The 24,738-nt window shown below is 33.9% G+C and overlaps 3 protein-coding genes across 13 annotated transcripts; 1 reads left to right on the top strand and 2 right to left on the bottom strand.

Annotated features, from left to right (window-relative positions):
• Positions 1-1,661: 1,661 nt before the first annotated feature.
• Positions 1,662-9,546, top strand: LOC102606799 (uncharacterized). Of its 9 annotated transcripts, none has more exons than XR_008051844.1 (14): positions 1,664-2,002; positions 2,235-2,299; positions 2,515-2,613; positions 3,247-3,379; positions 3,636-3,695; positions 4,202-4,261; positions 5,116-5,238; positions 6,010-6,081; positions 7,315-7,452; positions 7,586-7,741; positions 8,356-8,472; positions 8,723-8,785; positions 8,883-9,013; positions 9,214-9,546. XR_008051844.1 is itself a non-coding variant. In XM_052434176.1 (13 exons), the coding sequence occupies exons 1-12, from the start codon at positions 1,778-1,780 to the stop codon at positions 8,753-8,755; spliced, it is 1,281 nt and encodes a 426-aa protein (XP_052290136.1). In that variant the 5' UTR covers positions 1,663-1,777; the 3' UTR covers positions 8,756-8,785; positions 9,214-9,546. The 9 variants fall into 9 exon arrangements, 6 of the variants coding, with proteins under 6 accessions (XP_024949174.2, XP_024949173.2, XP_024949172.2 ...); XR_008051843.1 differs by having other exon boundaries at positions 9,131-9,546; XR_008051842.1 differs by having other exon boundaries at positions 9,084-9,546.
• A 4,479-nt stretch (positions 9,547-14,025) lies between these two features.
• On the bottom strand, positions 14,026-15,672 carry LOC102607570 (early nodulin-like protein 2). The gene is made up of 2 exons (XM_006464713.3): positions 15,327-15,672; positions 14,026-15,183 (listed from the first exon to the last, which is right to left on the bottom strand). Exons 1-2 carry the CDS (start codon positions 15,496-15,498, stop codon positions 14,213-14,215), a joined length of 1,143 nt encoding a protein of 380 aa, XP_006464776.1. The 5' UTR covers positions 15,499-15,672; the 3' UTR covers positions 14,026-14,212.
• Positions 15,673-16,783: 1,111 nt separating this feature from the next.
• On the bottom strand, positions 16,784-21,004 carry LOC102607864 (hypothetical protein). 3 transcript variants are annotated; one of them, XM_025093414.2, is made up of 8 exons: positions 20,722-21,004; positions 20,135-20,212; positions 19,906-20,028; positions 19,158-19,363; positions 18,651-18,794; positions 17,922-18,139; positions 17,335-17,593; positions 16,784-17,204 (listed from the first exon to the last, which is right to left on the bottom strand). In XM_025093414.2, the coding sequence occupies exons 2-8, from the start codon at positions 20,208-20,210 to the stop codon at positions 17,076-17,078; spliced, it is 1,155 nt and encodes a 384-aa protein (XP_024949182.2). In that variant the 5' UTR covers positions 20,211-20,212; positions 20,722-21,004; the 3' UTR covers positions 16,784-17,075. The 3 variants fall into 3 exon arrangements, with proteins under 3 accessions (XP_024949182.2, XP_006464778.1, XP_015383273.2); XM_006464715.4 differs by having other exon boundaries at positions 19,158-19,255; positions 20,135-20,328; positions 20,722-21,003; XM_015527787.3 differs by having other exon boundaries at positions 20,135-20,328; positions 20,722-21,001.
• Positions 21,005-24,738: the final 3,734 nt, after the last annotated feature.

Below are 24,738 nucleotides of genomic sequence, written 5' to 3'. Positions count from 1 at the left end.
TCAACGGGAACTAAGGGGAATTTGAAGAATCATCTCCTTGTCTCTTGTGTTGAACATATCCTAAACAATATCATAATCCTAGGCTTGTTGATTAGACACCATTAAACTACTAACAAGTGTTGTAGCAAGCTCTGCATTAAAATTAAAAGAAACAAAACCATCATTGAGATCGGGAAGCCATGGATCCTTACTAATGGAGATCGTATGCCTACATCCAACTTGCAGTCGACTCTCTTGAATCACCACATCCTTTGCAACCAAAATAGAGCGCCACACATAGTTAAGATTATGCCCCACAGAAGCTTGAAGGACAGAGGTTCGCAGATAGTAGCGAGCTTTAATAATCTTAGCTACAAGAGAATCAGGACAAGTTAACAATTTCCACAATTGTTTTCCTAGCATCGTTATATTGAATAAATGAAGTTGTTTAAAGCCAAGGCCACCGCACCCCTTTAGTTTGCATAGATTCTCCCATTTAAGCCAATTAATTCCTTTCCCTCCACTACGATTGCTACGCCACCAGAATGAATTCATCATCACTTCTAATTCTCTACACATATCCTTTGGCAGCAAATAAATACTCATAGCATAATTAGGCATAGTGAGGGCCATTGTCTTTAATAAAATCTCATTTCCAACCCGAGAGAGCATCCTCGTACTCCAACCCTGAAGCCTTTGCCAGAGCCTGTCCCGAATATGCCTGAAAACTTCTTTCTTTTTTCTGCCAATATATGATGGAAGACCAAGGTAGGCTCCATGATTAGTGGTCGTGTTAACCGCAATAACATCACATACCTGCCGAGTTACAGAGTCAAGCACATTAGCATTAAATGAAATTGAAGACTTATTGAAATTAACCTCTTGACTAGAGGCTCGACCATATACTGCCAGTAACTACTTGATTAAGGAAGGTTCATTGTTATTTGCCCTAAAGAAAAGGAAGCTATCATCGGCAAAGAACAAGTGAGACACCGATGGAGCACCTCTCGCAATTCTAACACCATGAAGCAAGCCATTCCTTTCTTGCCTTCGAATTAAAGAGCTTAATCCTTCTGCACAAATAATGAATAAATACGGAGATAATGGGTCTCCTTGACGAAGAACCCTACAAGGAACAATCGGACCAACTTCCTTCCCCTCCCGTAGCACACTATATCAGATAGTTGATACACGAAGCATAATTAACTCCACCCACTTGGCATCAAACCCCAACTTAAGCATCATAGCTTGAAGAAAATTTCACTCAATCTTGTCATACGCCTTAGACATATCAATTTTCAGAGCAGCTACACCATTTTTTCTTTGCCGCTTTCACTTTAAGAGGTGCATAATTTCAGCCGAAAATGATTATATTATCAGTGATAGCTCGACCTGGGACAAAAGCACTTTGAGAATCTAAAATAACCAAATCAAGAATTGATTTTATGCAGTTAGCTAACATTTTGGATATGATCTTATACAGAACATTGCATAAAGCAATCAAGAAATGATTCCACTCAACTGGATATTCTTTTTCGTAGGCATTTTTATCTTGTTAATTTCACCTTCTTGAGGTATATGCCCATATAAATTACAAAAAGTCCAGTTTACCCTTAAAGACACGTCAAGGAATTGATACGCTGCAGTTTGGTTACAGTGATACATTACCCCTGAACTCAGCTTATCCAAAACCCAGAAGATAAACCCACCAAGTCCCCAACATAAACACTTTGCCTATCTTCTACATTTTCTCCCTCACTGACTCTCATTTGATACGCTTATTAAATGATTCTGAAAAATGTCGAGAGGCTCCGACCGTTTTATGAAGAGCGTGAAGCAGTTCACGGACTTTCATTACAAGCAGTTCACGACTCGACACGGTCAGCAACTCATTGACATATTCGAGTTCCCAATTAAGCTCGTCTTGTCTCCTTTTACACTCGCTTTTGACATCGCTGGCTCCGCCCCTCGCGGCTTCGGTGTCCCCGAGCTCATCTCCAAGCTCTCTTATGTTTCTGTCTTCGTAAGCGCCTTCTCTTTCTCTAGCTTTTCTCGAAATTCAATCGATTCTCAGTGTGTTTATAGAAAGATAAAACAGTTTGTAATTGACAACTATTTATAGAATTTGTGAAATTTCATATTTAATGCCTTCAAAATTATTTTTTTTCTCTCTTCTCATTTGGATGGTTGCTAAATTATTGGGAACATTTTAAAATGAATTGTTGTTGTCTTTTTTTGGACGGGTATGAGTGCAGGCTGTTGCTGCAATTGGGACCTATGATATTGCATTTGAGCTGGGGAAGAAGGTGATTTGTCAGAGGTGCTTTTCGATATCTTCTTGAATTTTTTATTCTGGCGCTCTGTTATCATCGTTGATCGTTTTCTGTTTGTCATTTTAGTTTGTCTTCGCTTTAGTTCTTTCATCAAGATAGAATTTTCTGTATCAAGCTTTTCACAATTGAAGGGGAGTACATATATGCATTTTGTTTAAAGAATTACCTGGTTTCTTACAAGAACTTGGTCTAAAAAGTGCAGGCATTGTCGGACATGCAACGGATGGCAGGCATTGCGGTGTACCATGTGCCGAGGATCAGGTCAGGTGCAGTATCAAGTAAAAGGTTACACCTTGAGAAGGTAGAGACTGGTCTCCAATCAGTTTGATATTTTTAAGCATACTGGATTATTATTCTCTTCATCTAAGACAAAGATGGAAGGTTCAATAATTGGTTTGTGGGAGTCAGTTTAGCTAGAGAGTTTCAGTATGTTAACTTCTAAGCATGTGTATGATCACAGATTGGTTATTACTCTCATTTGTTCTCTTGAACCATTTTTTAGCGGACATGTTGCATATGATTTCTCATCCGCCTCTTAAGTATCTCTTAGAATTACTATAATTGGCTTTCTACTATGTCTTCGCTGATATAGTTTAATAGTGATGTAATATGACTTCTTGGTCACTATATCTACCACATTGTAGTTAAATCATGTAATTACTGGTTTCAACATTAGCATAGGAATCCCTAAGGTGTGAAGACTCTGCTTTGCCTCCTGTGATCTTTATCAGTTTCATGAATGCATGAGGATTCCATGCAGGTGTCCTTGAGGTCTGATTTCTTTTAGCTTGCAAATTGTGTAGGGTTTCGTGCGCTTAGAATCAGAAGCTAGTACTGTTGGTCTTATTGATTTATCATCTTAGTTATCTTATTATAAGTATGAAGTGTCAATCCAACCGTAGTAATTTGATGTTTATGGTAAATTTTCTTGTAGTGGGGAGAAGGCAACAGCAGAACACGTTGCAGATGCCATTGCTGACAATCGAGCTGAGTTGGTGCACCTTCCTTCAACAATTGATCTTAACACACCATTGCCATCTAAAGACTGCCCAACTTGTGATGGAACGGTGAGGCTGTTATTTCCTAGCACATGTGACTAAGTTAACAAGTTCTTCCCACCCTTCATTCATGTTTCTTGTCTCACAGATAGTTTGCTGCTTTGAATATATTCCCATGCAGCATTTTAGAAAGAGATATTTCAACCATATTATTATTTTGTTTGGGTCAAAAAGAATGAAAGTTATAGCCAAGAGACTGGACAGATATTTGACTTGTATTCTTTTTATTTTGATCTCTGATTGAAATAACTAAATGTGTTTGCAGGGCGTAATGGGCTGTCCTGAATGCAAAAACAAGCTACAAGTCACGATCTCTGCCGACGATGTGAGTTGTTCTATGAATTTTTTGATACTTCAATGTTATGATATGGTCTGTGGATACAAAAATGAGTTTTTTGTTTAATACATACATGCAGTGCCAGACATGGCAGCTTACAGAAATTTAGATACAGTACGTCTGTACTTCTATGTTTGTGCACTCATAAAGTTTCGTGTTTTGTTTGTTTAGAAGGATCATAGAAAATAAAACAACAATCAAGCTTGTGAGTATGTAGGAGTTCCATAACAAAGTTTACATAGTACCTCAAAATATTACCTATAATCTACGAAAAATGAATCTCATTATGCTGTAACCATCTACATAGATGTTGGAGAAGGTGGACACGCTTGATGTGTTACTAATTCTTTGACACGCCAAATATTCTACTGTAGAAATGTCCGACAAATTGTAGATATTTGTGACACTGCTAAAAGAGCTGTACTTAGTTACACTGATGTCTATTTGCTATAAATTTGAATTGATGCAGTTTTATCCTTGTTTTCTTTCTGCAGATCATGGAACCTCCATGGAAAGCCTACAATGTACTGAGAAAGATGGATTACCCGTATGAGGTCAGTATCATATCCGTTTCAAAAAAAATTTTATTGTTAGCAGTAGTTTTAAATCTTTCACTGTTATGAATATTTAAAAAGCCTTGTTGCTTCATATCTTGGATTCATGTACTAATGGAAGCTGCAGTTTGTAATTATCAAAATGATGGAGTCTCTTCTAATTCTTTTCAAATTTTCTTGTTCTTTGCAATATTCTAGTTTTGATTGGAAAACTTTTTGGTGATTTGATAATATTTGTACAGCTTCATCACACAACTTTGTTAATATTCACACTTTGGAAGTAATGTACAATTGAAGGACATATCTTGATTACTTAACAACAAATTGTAAAAATTTTAGAAATCATCGTAGTTATCAACATTGGGCAATCTTCTTTAAGTTCTTTGAAACATTCCAACATTGGACAATCCACTTTCAGTCCTCCAAAAGAATTTTTAAAGTTTGTAAAGACGTTGTTTGAGGCTTCCTTTTGTTGGTCCTCAATGGGCATTACCCTGACTGAAGAAATGCTCAAATTGTTCAGTGGAGCTCCATGTAGGAAAGGAATTACAGGATTTGGGAAAACGTTCAATTAGGGTTGTAACATTCTTTCGAATGGATATATATAGTTTGCTGTTATTCATGGGATAGTCATTCTTGAAGGTCAATTTTATTGTCTACTTTGTTGTTACTATATTCCTTTCCCGGTATGCAATGCTTTTTAAATCATCGTTCTTTTTATGTATAAATATGATTACTGTCTATAAATTCTTTTTACATAAAAATATAGCTAATGCAGATTTCAGAGTTAGTGCCTTAGAACAACATTTTGTTCTAATTCATACTATGTTTTTTGACTTTGTTTACTGTTTCAGCATATAGTTGAAAGCATGAGAGACCCCAGTATTGCAGCATTCTGGTTGATGACCTTTCCTCAAATTGTGGGTGGATTTGACTTTGATGATGAGGTCAAGCAGAAAATTTGGTGGCAATACAAGGTTCCAGAATGATTTTTTCTTTCTCCCCCTATTATTATTTGGTTACTATTTATTTTGCAATTTTCCATCCTCTCTCTCTTTCTCTGTCTCTCTGTCTCTTTCTCTCTCTACACCTTATGTACTATGGATTGCAAATTTATTTTTTCAAAGTCAAGATTCTGCCGCTGTTATAAAAAATGTCATTGCATGCATAAAATTTTATAAAATTGTTCATTTTCTTTAAGCGTTGTCTAATAAAAGGTTTTGGCTAGATTATTGATTTTGCTGTATACTTTAGAAATTAGAGTCTGACATCCCATATTCCATATTACCTGCTCAGTGTGTGGAAGTTTTGGTTAAAACCGTGTCTGTAAAAAAGCATGCTAAAACTTGGCACCAGTACTTAGCCTGAGCTTGAAAGCATAATGATAATGCTCTTTTTAATCCATGCATTAGCTGCACAGAGTCATTGACCTTTTATTTTCATCCCAACAGTAACTGGATATATGGTTCCAGCTAATTCTTGAACTTCCATTTATGAAATGCCACATGTTTTAATTCTTATTTATTTTACCTAAAGTTGTGGCTTCACCATTTTGCTTATTCCACGCAAGCTGAAAGAAGAACATAAAAATAATATGAACTCTCTAACAGTATGCTTAGAGCTGAACATCTCATATTCAGGCTAACAATTGAATTGATATTGTTATTATGGTTATTCAGTATTTTGATCTTTGAAATTACTGCTGCTAATGGTGGGTGATTGTATTTTTTTGGTCTTTGCATGGTTAGGAATCTATGAGGTACGATCAACTTCGTGAGTTGGTGGCCAAGAGAAGTCCCGGTTGGGAGCACTTGCAGGAAGTAAGATAATCTTCTTACTGCAAATATCTCTTCTTCCGAAATTCACTGACTCTTTCAGTTCACAAATGTGACTTTTCTACAAAAAAGAAAAAGTTGGCAGTCTGCTGTGTAATGTCCTGTAAAAGAATGATAATGATATGGTCATGGCCAATTGGATGTTTCCATGGGATGGATGTTGAAAAGCAATGTGGTTAATACTTGGATTCTGTGGGAAGTTGTGAAAGATTTCATTTACTTTATGTTATTTCTTATTTCTTTTCATACTTTCCAAGTACTTCCCAGTATTATATAAATTTGTCTTTATTAAACTATGTTTCCATCTAGTGTGTTCCCTTTTTGCAGAGATTCATATTGAATAAAAAGTTTAAGCACTTTAATTTAAATTTTTTTCTGTTTAAAACAAAAAGACTTCCGATGAATTTTCAAGTCCTGATTTATCTAACCAGTCCTTAAGTTCTGGTTTCAGTTTTGTTTCCTTTTCCTGAAGTTTTATCACATTTTGAATATTGACCTTAGTACTTACACATGATGAACTTGTGAGTTTGTGGGGATTACTTGACATGACAGAAACTCCCCCCTATGGCCTATCTCTTTCTAAAGGACACATGAATTATGCAATATTTTCATATTATTGAATAACTGAAATTCCATTCTTAATGCTCTAATTTTCCACCCCTTTTCTATTTCATTTCCAGAATCCCTTTCCAATTTTGATGTATCAAACATGATTGTACGAAGTTATTTGTTTATCCTGGAATGAATATGAAAGAGTGAAAAAGATTTCAATATTCAAGATGTTCTAATTGTCTGGATTTTATACTGTTTAGAAATGTAACTGATTTACCTTTTTCTATTTGGTGAGGATCATGATTAATGACATATATTGATATCTTTCAATCAGTTGATGACTCCATTGTTTGTCTGTGTGTATGTATGCAAACACTTTCTGTTCCTATTCCTATCTGTGTATTGATAATTGAACTTCTGCACAATGCAACCGGAAATCAACATAATGATTATAAAATAAATAATGAAAAAAACTAGAAGATAGATACTGACCCTCAAACGCTACGCTCCTTATGCTGACCTTCGAATGCTATGCTCCTCGGTCCACTCCACTACTGGGAAATGGCTCTCGCCAATCCTTCTCTTTGAGGATTCCAAGAGCAGGACTCTACCTACTTGTGCACTATTGCTCAAAGTCACTAATATGAAATCATTTATCATTTGCAGGCCTTGATCTCCATAGATCCTGTCCGTGCTAGGGAAGACCCTGTTATAGTGAAAAACATCCCTTACTACAAGGCCAAGAAGGCTCTAGAGACAGAAGTCATGAAGCTTGATCCTCCACTGCGGCCTGAAAACTGGGGTGTGCGTACCCTATATTGCTAATCTATACACTGTAGTTTAGATATCCAGTATTTGCTTGAATTTTTATTACATGTTGGTAGTGCTAAATAGAATTAAGGAAATATTATTGGAGCCAACTGTTGAGCACTTGCAGGACCTGGACCTTCCACTAAATGCCTCTTCTTGGAGTGAGGATGATCTCAAAGACCCAAAAAAGTTATATGAGAAGACTGTTCTTCTTAATGCTCAAAGAGAAATTGCTGATAAAATGTTGGATGCTCAGTGGGAAACTAAATGGCGGCAAGAAAAGGTTTGGAAAACTTAATGTTTATTCTCCCTGATTGAACGCTCAGTATATTATTTTCCTTTTTCCCTTTTGGGTGAGATTACGGCTTTGCTGACAAGATTTACTATGGCTTATAACATGATGGATTTTATAAAGACTTGACTGAAAAGCTTTCTGTTTATTTAAGAGATCAGATTTCAAATCTTTGTCAAAATCAGGGCAAAATTTTTTGCACATCTGTCTTTTTGGGTAACTATGATTTGTTAATCAAGAGAACCTAGAAAAGAAAAAGAAATGTTAAAAACTTTTTCTTTAATTTGATTGCTGCAGAAAGTTGATAAGCTTAGCCTTTTTTCTGATTATTTTGCTTTTCACACAGTTGCACTCAGTTATGCATTCATTCTTGTTCATAAGTTTGGCTGTTGTGAACTGAAAGAGGAAGAATCATGAAGCTTACCAGAAGATGGAATGACATTTAGAACTCATGCACGCATGTTACATGGCATATACAATCATACATATACATCGATTTGCATTTCCTAAATACTATCCTGCATTTTCTGTGGGCTAATTTGCAGTGTTGTCAATACGTTTTTGTTGCATTCTGAAGTAGGGTATGATTATTTTGTTATTATCAGTTGAATGAGATGTTGGAGGAGAAGGTGCGGCCATTCGTGCAGAACATTGACAACGCTGTCCTTTCTCGGCCTATTCTAATGCATCCACAGAATGAAAATAAGAATAAGAATCAGAAGGTTTCTCTGCCCTTCTTAGCAATTATATATATATATTTTTAAACTTTTAAGTTGGGGGTGGGTAAGCACTAAGCAGTATGGCAGGGTGTTACCTTGAATTGATTTGTCTCTTCTCAGCTGGGTGTAACTAGGAATTTTTAGATCTTGCTTTAATGTTTCGGAAAAATTACTACATGAAAAGTACACTTGCACTTTCATCTCCTTTCTATTTATGCATTCTTAAACAGTGCTTGCTTATATTTTGTTGCAGAAGGCTCGGCAAAAGAGATGGTGGTTCTTCTAGCTAGGCTATTTCAGCCAAGTTTTTCATACGGTCAGTGCCATGGCCATACTTCTATCTTTTCTGTATCATTTTTTGCCTCATGTTGTATAATTTGTAATCCGCGTGATAGTACTCTTCTCACTTGCAGAAAAGTATTTTTTGACGATGCAATGAGTGTCCTTTCTCTCTAGAGAATTTTAGCCTTCCAAGTTATTAATATTACTCGGTGTTCAATAATGCCCTGAGCCCTTATTTTTCACTTCCCGGCTGTCCAAAAAGGTTTGTTCCCCTGCGATATGCCGGGATTTATATCTAATACTTGTTTTGAGGATATTCATTTTTCTTCTAGTTCCAGAGCACTTGGAAATGCAGACTGTTAATGATGTACACTTGCAGAACTTTTTTCTTGTACGGTTTCATAAGTCTTTTGCGCACACTCAAGACGGCAAATGTTTGTTTTGGTCTTTGCATTCATTCAGTCACGCCATTGACTTAAAAAGGTGATGGACTGCCACCTCGAAATGTCCAAATCAAAGATGGAAAAATCAAAGCTGGAAATTGCAACCCCCTTCCCTTGCCGACACATACTGATGGACCGAAAATAACTCTTCCTGTCAAGCGACCATCCAGCTTCTTGTCTTGAAGATGAAAGCAAACGGCACTTTTTATTTATTGATTTGACCAAGGCATTCCCTGCTTGTCCTCCAAAACGACACTCCATGTACAAACGCAATGAATAGATCGACATCCCAATAAGTGTTAATTTCCTATTAGTCTAAATTTAAACATCTCAAATATATTTTTTAAACTTCTATACATTACACATGTTGCGAGAGCACATGCCTGATCGAGTCCTATCAAATAATCAAATTCAGGAGATTTTAACTACTTATTCTATCTCCAATAATTAATTAAAAAAAATTATTTGAAAATCACTCGACTTAGAGTCTGTTTAAGATTATTTTTGGAAAGTTTAAAATTGATTTTGAAAATCTAAAAGTAAATTTAATTTAGTAAACTCTTTTAGAAATCACTCTTGGTAAAATTATTTTATCCTATATGAGATTTTAAAAAATAGGGAATGAGTAGTTTTTGAAAAATTTAACTTTGAGAATTTATTGTATACTTAATACAATTTCATATATATCCTCAGGTATATTATAAAAATCTAAAATTATCTTATTAATTAAGAAATAAAATCATTAATAGTAAAAGATTATTGTTATAACCAATTATCTAGAGATAACAAAATAAACAAATAAAATTAATAACATAAAATATTTATTTTAGTTATTAATTGTTATATATACACAACACAAAAATATTTTATATACATGCTTATAAATGTCTAAGTAGATTTTATTCAATATTTTGTCGAATTCAGTTATTTATATTCTTACAACAGTTTAACAATAAGACTCGCAACACTTTTAAAATAAATTCTATTAAATATTTAATTGATTCCCTTCTAGTTAATTATTTTTAAAATACAAATAATGACAATTATTTTAAATATTATAATATTACCAAACTAGCCTTAATCCTGAAGCTTATTAGCTAAGTCAGTGAAATTTTTTTTTTGAATTCTGTTATACACAGATTGTTACTAATATTAAGCACTTGTTCAAATTCTTTAAACACTCTCTAATATTCGAGGGGTGTCTACTCTACTCACACTATAAGTAAGGAAGAGACTATCTTTACTCAATTAACTAATAATTAAGAGAGTACTGAAATTAATCTTTATAAAATTCTTATAGAAGCTCGAACCCTTATATTCACCATTATAAATGTAATGATTCTCCCATGGAAGTAAGACCGTTCAGGAAAAGTTAAACCTTCAAAATTGGATGATTGAATATGGTTAGGGCCCCATCAAAAAAAGAATACGGGTGGTGACAAAAAGACAACACGGGTGGATGATTGAATATGGTAAAGGCCCATTGGTTAGTTCAGGGAGAGTTTATATATATATATATATTTTTTTTGAACTGTAGTTCAGGGAAAAGTTAAGCCTTCAAAAAATGGATGGATGATTGAATATGGTTGGGGCCCCATCAAAAAAAGAATACGGGTGGGAACATTAACATAGGTGCGTTTGCATGTGATTATAAGCTCAGTTGGGGGAGTTGCAAGTAACAATCTAAGATTTTGTCCTGTGATTGACGTGGGAGGGGATTACGTGGAGAAACGAGTGATGGTAACATGTTTGGGACACCCTTTTTTGTCAATTTTGTACCCCACATACGTGGCTTTTTCTTATTTGGGTGTCGTTTTCGCCTTGTGACGAGCGAGTAAGGTGTCTCTACTCAATAGGAAAAAGTCTCACTTTTGAACAAGCGGTTCAAAAATTTTAATGGAGAGACAGATAATGAGATAAAGAAGAATATAAAAGATGATTGATCCTCCAAAATTCCATGTGAATTTGCTAAAAAGATAACATTAACTAAAGGTTTGCATACATTCGTGGGAACTCCACTTTGAAATTTTGAATGAAATATGTGGTGCATGATTATAAAGATTTATGTGAATGGAGGTAAATTAACCAAAAATAATTAGTCTAAGATTTATTTAATTTATGTCGTCAAATTTATAAGATGACTTGAGGTCGCTAAATACACACACACTCACACACACATCCGTATAAATAGATAGATTAGATGTTTTCAGGTGTGTCGGTGGCAATCATAAAACTCTGACTATAATACCTGACGATAAATAAAAGGCCAAAAAACTTGACGCACGATAAAATAATATAAACTCTTCATCTTTTATTATTAAAAAGGTTTAAACTTTAAACTAATGTTGTCTTTTTTAAAAAATAAAAAAAAAACCACAGCCGTTGCATTTAGAGTATTCGGGATAAGGGCCGCCCTCATTGTTTTTTTTGTCTTAAACATAGAATCAACGTTTAATATAAGGGGGGGGGGGGGGGGATGATTTCATGCACAGCTATGTAGCTAATTGAAAAAAACGATGGTTACTTTTTTTTTTTTTTAACCTTCTCTTTATTCGACAACGCATCAAAATGTTGTAAAGTTGGGAGAATTGATCATAATGAGACAACGAATAGGATGCTACCGCATTAACCTTCTCTTTAATTTGATTATTCTTGAACGTTCTGATATTAGTTTATCATTTAAGGGTGTGTTTGGTATATTATATTGTATTATATTAATATTAATATATTGTATTATATTGTATTGTATCAGCATCATATTATAACAATACTGTACAATATTTAGTGCTACACTGTACTGTATTAATTTTTTTATGATTAACTTAAATTATATATTTACAAAATAATATTTATTAGTACCTAGAAAAATACAAAATCTAGAAGTCTTAAATTTTAGAAATTTAGCATTATTTTTTAGTTTAAATATTAAAAAATAATTTTTCTATAAAGATTGAAGTTTATAGCCTTATAATCGACAACATAACATTTATTTTTTGGTATTTTCTAAATATATAACATGTGAAATAAAGATCAAAGTAAATAATTTAATCAAATAATCTCTAAATAATATCATAACGTAATGATATTTTATATTATTATTTTATTAGTATTAATTTTAAATTAATATTATTTAAATTTATTCATATATAAATATTTTTATTAGTTATATTAATTTTTATATATTAATTACTATAATATAATTAAAAAATGTAATATCAAGTTATATTCTTATTTTTATATATTATTTAAGTACTTATTAATCAATTTTATATATTAATTATTATATAATTAAATAATACATTATTTAGTAATATTTTTAATATAATAAAAATTAAAATATGAATAATAATTTATTAATAATTATGATGTAAAAATAAAAGAAATAAAAATTAATATTATATTAAATTAAAAAATTATATTATTTATTATTATTAAAAAAAGAAAAAAAATATTAGTATTAAATTAATATAAACAGTATTTTAATACCCTGTAATCTATGTACCAAACACACCCTAATTTCATAATCTTTTTATTGGAAAAATATTATAGGCCCCACCATCACGCATTGATAAAATTTGACTAAACATGCATTAAAAAGCACAAAAAAGATGGGGGGCTTCATCAATAAGCTTAATAGTTCTTGTTTTGATAATTGAAACTACAATCAAAAGTTTATCATCATCACCTTGCCCTTTTCTTTCTGTATCCTCCAATTATAGTTTGTTTACAAAAGGATTATAAAATGGACGAATATTCTCACTATAGCCAAGATATGTTTATTAATGCTTTTATTTTTATTTATTTATTCTTTATAATTTGACGTGTATAGAAGCATATTTATCACTTGCAAATATTACTATAATTATCAAGTAATATTCCAATATTTTAATTTGATTAAACTTTTGAGGAAAAAGATAAACAATTCAAGATTTTTACAAACAAACCCCTATAAAATCCAAAACTTACTAATTTAAATCTATGTCGGTATGTCCAGATATCATCATCCACTGTGAATCTGTGATACTACAGACAGCAAATCAATTATTTCAAGAAAGCCCCATGTGTAAAATGCTCTTTTTTAGAATCTGTCTCGTTCCTATACCCAAAAAGAAAGAAAAAAAATTGGTAGCAAATCAATTGAAATAATCCTCACCCATTTATGCATTAAAATACTTAATAATGCTGCCAGCTGTCCTTTAAATCTTCCAACTCATAGTGTCTAGTATTATATACATTTCCTTAATGGTAAAGATATTCTAATTTTCTTATAACCCACTTTCCAATTAATATTCATTGCGCTATCTCTCCGTAATTATACATATTTTGTGTTTGAATTGATACATATTCATCATTGACGTCCATATGTAATGTGTTAGTCAACCATATGTCTTATACATAAGAATTATACTAAGACTTTTCAAGTAATATTTTGATCCCCAGAGTTGATGCGACAATCATTAATTAAATAATTAATTTTATAATTTATAAAATTACTTAATTTATATTCCATCTCATCACCCAAATGGGATGAATGTGACCACACTTACCATTGTAAAATTGAAATACTACTTTAATGAATCTCAACTAAATAATTATAGTATATAATGACAAGTCTAACTAGAAACAATAAAGTCAAATGAGGTCAAGTTATATCATGTGAACGATCACACACCTATCAACTATTTTGATGGATTGAAGCTGGAAAAAATTGACAAGAATTACCGGATAACCTTATCAAGAAGTGATCAAAATTTCACGTCTTAAGCAATTAAGATGATATATAATAGAAATCATATATCGAAAGAAATAATGTTTGGTTATGACAATGATATCCATAACTTTCAACATCCAATTTATATAAATCAATATTATTTTCAATAAAACAAACTCCGACCACATAAAAATTAAACTAACTTATTTCTCCGAAAATAATAAACAAACAAATCAATAATTCACAAACGAACCACAATAAAATCCAAAAATTACAAATTTAAACCTAAATCATATAATATCTCTAATTAGACCCCAACAAATATAATACCCGAAACCAAACCCAACACAAGAGAAACTCCCAACAACCCCAAACTCAAAGGAGTAGACACTGCTGATGACGTCTGCGACCCCGACGTCTGCGACCCCGACGGCGACGGCGGTGGCGTCCCGCCTGCCGGATTACTTGAGTTCGACGGCGCCAATGATGGCGCATTACCAGGTGACGATGGAACCGCCGGCGGTGACGTGGAAGGGGAGGTTCCCGGCGGGGGAGATACTCCTGTTGGAGCATTAGCCGCAGGTGGCTGCGATGACGGTGACGTGGAGGGGGAAGTTCCCGGAGCCGGTGACAGCCCAGTTGGAGCATTAGCCGCAGGTGGTTGCGATGACGGTGACGTGGAGGGGGAAGTTCCCGGAGCCGGTGACAGCCCAGTTGGAGCATTAGCCGCAGGTGATTGGGATGATGATGGTGACGTAGAAGGTGAAGTTGCCGGCACCGGAGAGTACCCTTTTGGAGGATAAGGCGAAGGCGCATGAGATGATGGTGACGTGGAAGGTGAAGTCGCCGGCACTGGAGAGTATCCTTTTGGAGGATAAGGCGAAGACGTGGAAGGTGAAGTTGCCGGCGTCGGAGAGGACCCTTTAGGAGGATTAGCCGAAGGTGCATGAGATGTTGGTGAGGTGGAGGGGGAAGTCGCCGGCGGCTGTGTGGCCGGAGAAGGAGACTTAGGAGACGGGGCATGCGGTGGAGGTTTCGTGGTGGGGGGTCCAGTTGAGGGAGGGGGGGGCCTTTCATGCAAAACGACGACGATTAATTTCTGTCCCTTTTGGCAATGATCATGGTTTCCACTTATGAAATAGAAAGGACCCGAACGATCAAGCTTGAACTCTGAGTCACCCGAATCCAGTTTCAGCAAAGGCTTCTTCGTGTTGCAGCTGTCGTAATCATCTTTGTTCACTAACAACACCGAGTCTGATCCTTTCTTGTACTTGAAAACTGCCATAAATTAAAAAAAAAAAAAAATCGAAATCAGCATTCTTTCATTAGATCGTCACCCCCAAACACAGGTTAAGCAGTGATATTCAAACAGAAAATCCTCAAAGAACGCTGACAGAAACAGAGTAAACCTTAAGACTTACAGAGGGTATCATTGACGAGGAACCTGTTTCTCCCAGACCATTTGTTGTAATTTTCTCCAGGGTTTGTAACCCAGCCGTGTTTGCCACCCACGTTGAATTTGAGTGCGTGAGAGGAAGAGATGAAAAATGCAAAGAGAGCCAAGGAAAGGCAAAGAGATTTCTGAAACTCCATTGAACAGAAATGTGCTCTAGAATTGTGTGTTTTCTGTTTTTATATAGCGATGAAAGTGATATAGATATGTACGATGACCCAGAAGCTTCACAGAAAATCTGCCAATTGGAAGTTTTTATTGGTATTGCTTTTTTACTTGGAAGTAAAAGATTTTGGAGATTTGATTGGAGAAGGAAAATCAGAGATAAGAAGGAAAGTGAAGATAGAGGCAGTGGCGTTGATATATAAAGAGAGATTCAGATTACCGTTTGAATAGTAATAGCAATCAATCAATGAATCCCAAAACTTTATTAGAGTCGAGCCAGGTGAAGTTATTGTTTGTCTGCTTATTAGTCTACGCCTAGTATTTGGTCTTCTGTTTCTTTTTACAGGTGGCAAAATCAGAGAACGTGAACGTTGATCATGCAATTGAAATTAATGTAGTGTCAATTGTGGGGTAGATTGGAGCCTCCCATGTGTCTCTTCGCACAACCGTGTGATACACGTTTCAATTGTATCTTAAATTTGTTCATAATCATACGGTACGTATTTCACTCGAGCTATTAACTCTTAATATTTAGGGGCTTGGATGAGATGAAAAACTTCACTCACTAAGCACACACTTATCACAACTCCTCTCCTATTAGCACTAAAACTCATGGGATTGCACTCACAATTAGCCCAGCTAAATTTGGAGGCTAAAATGTTAATCTTTATGATCATCAATACATTTTAGTCGGCCAAAATTGATTATAAGACTTGTTCTTCCCGTTGAACTATTAATGCCTCTTTGTCCGTTGGTGTTGACTTCACAGTTATGCAAGATTGGACCAGCTCAAGTCGAAGGGCTCATATATCCAGTGCTTGGCCCCAGGAGTAGACAGATAGTCTGTTCATGGCCACCATTAGTCCTTTCACCATAAATAATTAAACCATGCTTTGGTGTAGGGAAAGTTTACTGAGTCTCATAGCCTTTGGGTTAAAATGAAGGGTGACCCTCCAAGTTTTTATGACTTTCATCCTGAATTAAGTGGCTGTGGTTCTCTTACATAGAACACAGGAGTAGACGAATGGTACCTACTCTCATCTACTGTTTAGTAGAGTCTAGGACAACGGGTGCGCTATGACATTCATGTACCTATCTATATCTACTGAAGTCATAACATACATGCATGCATGTGTGTGTGTGTGTATATAAAAATTGTCCGCTAATTTTGAAAATTCAACAACAAAAGTGTGGAAAAGGCAAAAAAGTGTAATCTGCAGGAAATGAATGAATATGGTCAAACAATCTTCAACCCTCGAGTAAAGGAATCCAAGAACTCTAACAAGAGCCATAATTTTGAGTTTCTGTGTGTGTATTCAGCTACCTCTGTCACTACTCATATGAAATGTACATTATAGGTGGGAAAAGGGTGGTGTCGAGGGCTTGTGTGAACCAAATACCCCGCAAACAAACAACTTTTTTCACTCAAATGGAATTCACATGATGCACCAAGAATTCCCCACCCAGTTCATATGAATGAAATCAGCCATTCCCTCAAGAGAATGTGTAATATCATAAAATTAAAAAAAAAAGGGAAAACAAAAAGGTCTCTTCAAAAGTCATACTTTGTTCTCCCACTCATCAAGATGAGACACAGCATATCTGAAATGTCAGAAGAAGAACTGAAGAAGTTCCAAGACTCGAGCATTAGGCGTTTCCTTGATCCCTTGAAATGAACAACCTATACAATAATAAAATCAATATTTTAAAATAATGCACACTTGAAAACTTTTATGTGACAGCAAGAGGAAGTCATATGAAAAAAACAAAATATTTAAACTAAGCAATTGAATTTAGATATTCAAGCATACCTTAACATCCAAAGGCATTCCATGAAATTGGCCTGCACCCTCAGGTGGTGTCCAATTGTACGTAGCGCATGGTAGAAATAGCACAGAAGCTCCAATAATGTCTTCAACAAAGGGCTGTGCTTTGGTAAATCTCCTTGCATCAAAAGAAGGGTGCGATTTTACAACCCAGGCAAGAGCTAACTGGTCACCGAGCATTCTGGAGGCATTCATGTATTTGGAACTGTAAACCCTTAATACTTCCTCAAGAAATATCTTCGCCCTGAAATCAATTTCAGGTTGTAATTTTCTCAAGTGAATTTTATTGTCATTATTCATACAGCCTTTCATGCACCAGGAAATTGTGAAGGAAGGACCCCAAAAAAAAAAAAGAAGGAAATAGGAAAAAGACAAGATTGGTTCATGTATCTTATAATCTGTAACGAACTAATGGACCAATAACTCCAACCAATGACCCACAAAGATTTGCAAGATATAGATTTCAATTTCAAAGTCTCCGTAACGGACAATAGAAACATTTCAAACTTTTTTCCACCACCTAATTTTATTCTAGTAGAAAAAGCCTTGCACAGAAGGAGAAAATTAGGCACCTTGAAATCCCATCTGGGGTGCCCCTGACAGCAATAAATCCAGAATTCAGAGGTTGATCTTTATTGTTTCTGAAAGTCAGAGCCAGATGAAAGTTTTGGTAATCGTGAAATATATGTCCTAAGTCGTCAACCACGGCTATATCTGAGTCAGTGAAGACATAATGATTTATATGCCCTTGCCCCTGAGAATGCTCCCGAATTCTTCTTTCTAGAAAAGTCTGCATAAACAGAATAACATTGAAACATAAAATTCAAAACAGTGCCGTCATAGTTCAAGAAGCAAAATTCTTGACTAATTATTTTATCATTGCAATCTTAATCGTTAAGCAAAATAAGACAATTTTCAACGATATCTTCTGATATGAATAAGTAACTATTAACTCTTTGTGGCAAATGCAACTAGGGCATAGAATGTTCTTCTCGCAAGAAATGAGACCAAAAGCAAAATGAATTTATTTGTGAGTCTGCACAAGAGTTTGGTGAGGGGGCAAAAGAAAAACTACAATGAAGGATTGCTAGGGGGAAAATAAGTAGAAAGAACAAGAAAAAAAAAAAAAAATCTTGAAAGGGAACACAAAATACAAATGAAAAGCTGGTAAGAAAGCTGCAGAAATATACATAGATAAATTAAGACATTATAGACAATTTCTGCAAATGATTTTTATTTCTCAGAAATATGAATGAAAAACAAAAACATTCTACCTATTTATCAGTGCGATTTGCTCTTACAATGTAAGACCTGATTCTTTGAAGCATCAATTTGTCTCGTGAATATTCACCATGAATGGGATATATGGTGACCCCTTTTCTGGGCATTGAGAGGTCTGAAGCTGGATCAGTCAGAATGAAAACATCACTCTTGGGCATTGTCACCTGCAATAATTTTATGTTTGAAGTCATGAATTAGTAAAATTTGAAAGCTGCAAACCATACAGGTCCATTAATAGATGAAATAGCTCTCAATTCTACTATGTTAGACAAAGGTAGTTATGACAATAAGTAAATGTAAATATAATTATCAATGATAAGAGTTCCCAAATACACCAACATAAAGATCGCTCTTAAGTTTTAGATGAGTCATCCCAAAGTTGCAACAATAGATGCTAAAAATAGTAAAGCTCAAAGTTAATATCTGAATTACCATGTAAAATCAATGAACGTTATTCTCAGATTTTTTTTTTTGGATAAGAAACATGAACTCTACCCCAGTTTCTGATGGATTTGTCAAAGACTTGCCTGAATAAAGTTAATGAAGACATTCAGTATCGCCATTGACCTCTCTGTCTTACTATATGAAGCATTTCCAACTGTAACCATGTTTGATGCTCTGCTATCTACATGAACATCAAGTGATGTGTTATAAATTGTGAAAACAGTGACAAAGGAAATGCTATTTCCAATGCTAGAGGCTTGGAAAGAGGTCTTGTTGAGAGCTTTTAATCCTGAGACAGAAAACATGGAATAAAACCTTCAGCATTAGTATTGGTAGTAAAACCACTTGACCCAAAAGCTTAAATTGGTAGGCAAGAGCCTGATAATTGTGTTAAAGACAAGTTTTGACAAGTACAATTAAAGAGGATGTTTCCATAGATTATGTCATATGACCACCAAATGAGTGAGAGTATAAATTACAATGTGAGATTTAAAAGGCCTTCACATCCAAAAATATGGAAACTTCTCAATAAATAAACTCTAAACATACACAATATGATCCAATTCATAATTTGAGCATTCACATACGTGTTTATTGGCGGAAAAAGGCTACGGAACTGCAGGGCCAGTTTCAATTGGGAGAAAAATACCATGGAGCTAATTAGCCAATCAATTTCAAATATGTTGAAACCACTATTTTCAAATTTAAAGTAGATGATCAACAGATAATAATGGATTAAGAAGGATTTCATTTTAGAAATCCAAAATAGAAATAGTAAGTCTATATTAGCAGGAAATACTAGCATATTATTTACAAGGACAATGAACCTACCTTGGCATTGCAAACGGTTAGGCAACCGTTGGCCAGCAGCTGGACCAAGAATCAGATGATCAAACTTCTGTCTATTTTTCCTGGGAAGATCTTCTACAACCGACTTTTCATGCAATTCCAGAACTGAAGATGGACACCAATCATTATTCAAGCAAAAATTCCCTTTATAAATAAATACAACATTGAAATGCTGTAAACGGAATAATTAGAAGTAGACCAAAACTATTACCTGATAACAGATAAGGGAGGAAGAAGACCAAAGGGAGAAAGAAAAGGAAACGGCGACATCCACCACATGCTCTCATGCCTAAGCTTCCTTTCAATGGACCAACTGACTCAAAGATCATCTCCAGCACAAATTGAATTGAGAAAAAGCATAAAATGCACAGTATGTTTCCTTCGAGTGCCAACACTCTAGTACCTCTACAGCAATACCAAATGAACAAAACTCTATAACATAATGCTCATATAAACCATCAAAGCTTAAAGAAGAACAAAACAGCAACTCAAATTAAGCTGAAAATCACGGAGGAATCTAATTCTACACCGATCCTACTGCTAATATATACATAATACCATTATCACAGACAAAATGCAGGTGAAGCAAGTGCAAGATCAAATTTTGCTTTCAATCGCATTATTATAGCTATTAAAAGTAAATACCCAGTTCATAAAAAGTAATTTTCTGGTTCTCAGTTTTATAAATTCGCGATACTCATGAGCAATTTCCTACAAAACTGAAAATTTAGATTGAATAATGCAAGAGCTCTAAAAGTTTAACTTGAATCAACAAAGTTCGGGCAAGAAAATACTCACCCAGATACAGAGGAAAAAAAAAAAAACGTTGATGGCTACAGAAACTGTGCACTTGACGGTTGACACGAGATCTGGTTACGGCTACTGAGCTTCCAGCCTTCCATGATGGTTTTGATTAAATAAATACTCTTTGCTTCTGTTATTAATAATGTCATAGAAGGAGTATGAAACTATGAAACCTAATACAAAATGACAATGAAATGACGATATTAACCTTGATTCGTCTAACTACATGCTTGCTGATGGTAATGGGAAGGGGAGACTATTTGTCCTTATATCCTTCCGTTTCCATTGGAATTACACGAGAGAAAGGAATAGAAATCTCTAAAGAGTACACAATTCCTTCATGACTATTATATCTTTATTTTTTGAACATAATTTAACTATATTAAAAAAAAAAATTACATATAAAATTATGTCACTATAAGTCAATGCTGTCAATATTACAAGTCAATCTTTAAACTTATCCAAAAAAAAAAAAACAAAGCTTGATAATATTTCTTCCATTACCTGTTACAAAAATCACACAATTCAAATCATGACAAAATGACCTCCTCGATCTTCATTAAATAATAGTGGCAAGTTACGTCAAAGTCTTGATATTAAATAATATCTATATTTTTTTTAATAAATATTATGATATTTGTTATTACACTCATATTTTAAAATTTAATTTAAATTTAAATATATTCACCAACAATTTTAAAAAATTAAAAATGATAAAGGAGAAATTGACAGGGGATGACATTCATCTAATTCCCATTTCTTTCTCGAATAAAATATTAGATATAAAATGGTCCATGCCCTTCCTCATATAAAATTATTCCCTCACTATCTTCGAATGACAAAAATCTCAGCCTTCCCTACTAATATATTTTAGTTTGACACTTTGACTTATTCGAAATGTCTATTTTCATTTTTTTTTATAAAAAAATTAAGATCAATCAAACACATCTCAAATTCCATCAGATCATAATCCGGTTCTGAGAAACAATGAAAATTATGTGATCAAGTAACTTCAAATTTCTAAAACTTTCCCATAAAATCACAAAATAAATAAATAAATTTTAAAATGATGCTATAGCTTGGGCCGCTGCCGGGCACCATATGAGGGGGTCAGGCTAGGGCTTTACAGAAATAGCCCAAGCCCGACGTAAGACTGGTGTTAAAAATTTTTAAAAAATTGTACCAATTTTTAATGTTTAATTATAATTAAACCAAGTGCCTTATTATAACTGATACAATATATTAGTGATAATGATACGATAACTGCAAAAAACTCATACGTTTCTATTATTTTGTTTCAACAAATACACATATGTATATGGAATCGCACAAATTTATTTCCATAATTTGTATAAATGATTAATATACTTTTCCATATAGTTTTACTTAAGACATTATTTGTTTCCATCAATACCTACGTTGATTTCATATAATGTATACACACACACAAATTTTTCTACTATTCGTTATACATGAATACATTTACTGCACTTAAAAATATTTCTAACTTTAATTGCCCTTAAAACTTATGTAAATATAATTTTAATAGGTAAAATCTTTATTAAAAGGATCAAATATCTTTTCTCAATAAAAATCGGGATCACCAGCCCGTCGCCACATGACGGACCTGAGTCGGAACTTGTAAACCGAGTTCCGCCCGGCTCATTGTCATTCCCAACAAGAATTAGTTTGTTCTTCAGGATGATTATTTTACTTTATTTTTTTTTGGCAATTTATTATGCATATGATGTATCACGTTCTCTACATACATACATACACATATCAATATCATTCTTTGATAATTTAGCACCCAAAAACACTTTTAAAAAATAAATTATTTAAAAATTTGATTCTCAAATAATTTATTTTTGTACTAAACATTAAAAGTTACTAGGATTAGCTTTGGAATATCACATTTAAAAAAAAAATCTGATATTAGAATCTGCAATACCATTTTTATCCTTATCTTAGAAACATATGTCCAAAAATACCCATGCACTAAATTACGTAATTTATTAATATTTAGAAATTTAATTTTTCAAAAACAACAAAATACCAAAGCCATCGCCGGTGCCAGCAATGTCTCTGTCACCATCATCAGCGTCTAGTGGAAGTATTCCTAGTGTGACACCACAAACCCTATTAGACTTCAAACTATCTTCCGTACACAATCTGTTATGCCGTCGTTAGCGGAGAAGAAATGATGGTGCCTCGTGTGTTCCTTAAATAAAATGGCTACTATAATGTTGCCATGAAAAGGAGACAAATAAAGGTAAGCTGCCTGCCACTATCATCTGATGGGTTGATAAACGCTAGTCAAGAATCAGGCGGGATTGTGCTCTTTACCACTGCCTTTGAGCGGTTGCCACACAGTTTTCATATACACTTGGGCAGTATGTGCTTCGCTACAAAGCCTTCGATACTGACTTAAGTTCCACTATTGAGTAGATCGCAAAATTAATTTGCGATCCAATGATACCTATAGTGAATGAACATGAACGATTACTGTCTCCGGTGTTGGCAATGGTGGTAAGGTTGGCAACAAAAAATATTTTGTAATTATTAGATGATGATAATAATAATAATAATATACTTATTTAATTAAAAAACAATTTTTATCTATTGCATATGTGCTTTATTTGTTGATAAAAGATGAGTTGTTATAATTTCAGTAATTATTTAATAATTAGTTTGAAATTTGAATAAAAATACCAGTTTCTTAACAAAATGTGGATATTTTAATCATTTTACATAGACACCTTATATTTAAGATCAATTTACCAAACATGTATAGCAAATTTATTGGGAAGTAATTATTTTGTAATCTAAATTTACCAAACAAGCAACCAAATTATTAGCAAAGTTGATTATTTCAAAATCTAGCCTAAAATAGATTATTTGGGAAGCAAAAGCAATCTCAAACATACCCTGACTTCCATATATTCATCCAAGAAGCAATGTTTATGGTTTAATATGTTCATTCTCCTTAGGAATGGTAATATAATTTGGATTCGGCCTGCATCCGTAAGGATCCATAAAATATGGATCTGGAAAAATCCAAATTTATATTTTTGAAAATGCGGATCTGGATTTGAAAAACTAAAACCCGCACATATCTGAATATGAATCCAGATGCATTTGCATCTGGAAAATTGGATATCCAGATCCGGTTGGTTTTTGTTTTAAATTAAAATATATTAACTTAAATTAAAAAAAAATCTAATCCCTAGCTGTCAGTGTCACTCGCTTCCTTCATTCAACTTTCATACACACACACTCACCTCACCAGCAGCCATAAGTCGTATCCCTCAAATCTCGCTCTCAACTGGTCGTTGTCTTCTATCGCCTTGCTTGATTTGTCGTTGAAGCCTTGTTGTCCAAGCCTTGCGGTACTCGTTGAAGAAGCCTCGCTATCGTTCAACCCTGGCCGTGTAAGCCTCGCCTGATTGGAATTAATTTGTCAGTAATTTTTTATATTTGACTTATGTTGTGATATTTTTATTTGTGGATTTATGTTGATGTTATATGTTATTTATGTTAAATTGTTAATTGTTGGATTATAATTAAATTTTATTTGATATTATTAATTAAACTGTTGAATTTTTAAATTATATTTTAAATTATTTAATTTTAAGTTTTTACGGATCCGGATATCCGGAATATCTGTCCACATCCGGATATGAAAATTTTGCCAACCCTAATTCTTCTTCAGGTTTTATGTATAAATTAATAAGCTCCTCTCAAACTTAGGCCTTGCATTTTCTTTATCTTAGCACCTAAATCGCCCATCCAAATTAATTTACAATCTCTTCTTTAAGTCTTCTGATTCTTTTTTTTTATTTATTTAAATTAAATTTACTTTAGGTATTTTAATAGCCCTAAAAGATACTATTACTTGTCATAGTGTAGCTAATAAATTTCATCCAGATATATTATCACACCATATAGCGTTAGTGTTTCTGTTCAATTAACTATTATGCCATAAAATGTAATAGCCTGAATGAAATTCGC

The sequence above is a fragment of the Citrus sinensis genome, chromosome 9 (assembly GCF_022201045.2).
Source record: "Citrus sinensis cultivar Valencia sweet orange chromosome 9, DVS_A1.0, whole genome shotgun sequence".
NCBI classification, from domain to species: Eukaryota; Viridiplantae; Streptophyta; class Magnoliopsida; order Sapindales; family Rutaceae; genus Citrus; species Citrus sinensis.
The sequence above is the reverse complement of the archived record's forward strand: the minus strand, read 5'-3'. Positions and strand labels throughout refer to the sequence as shown.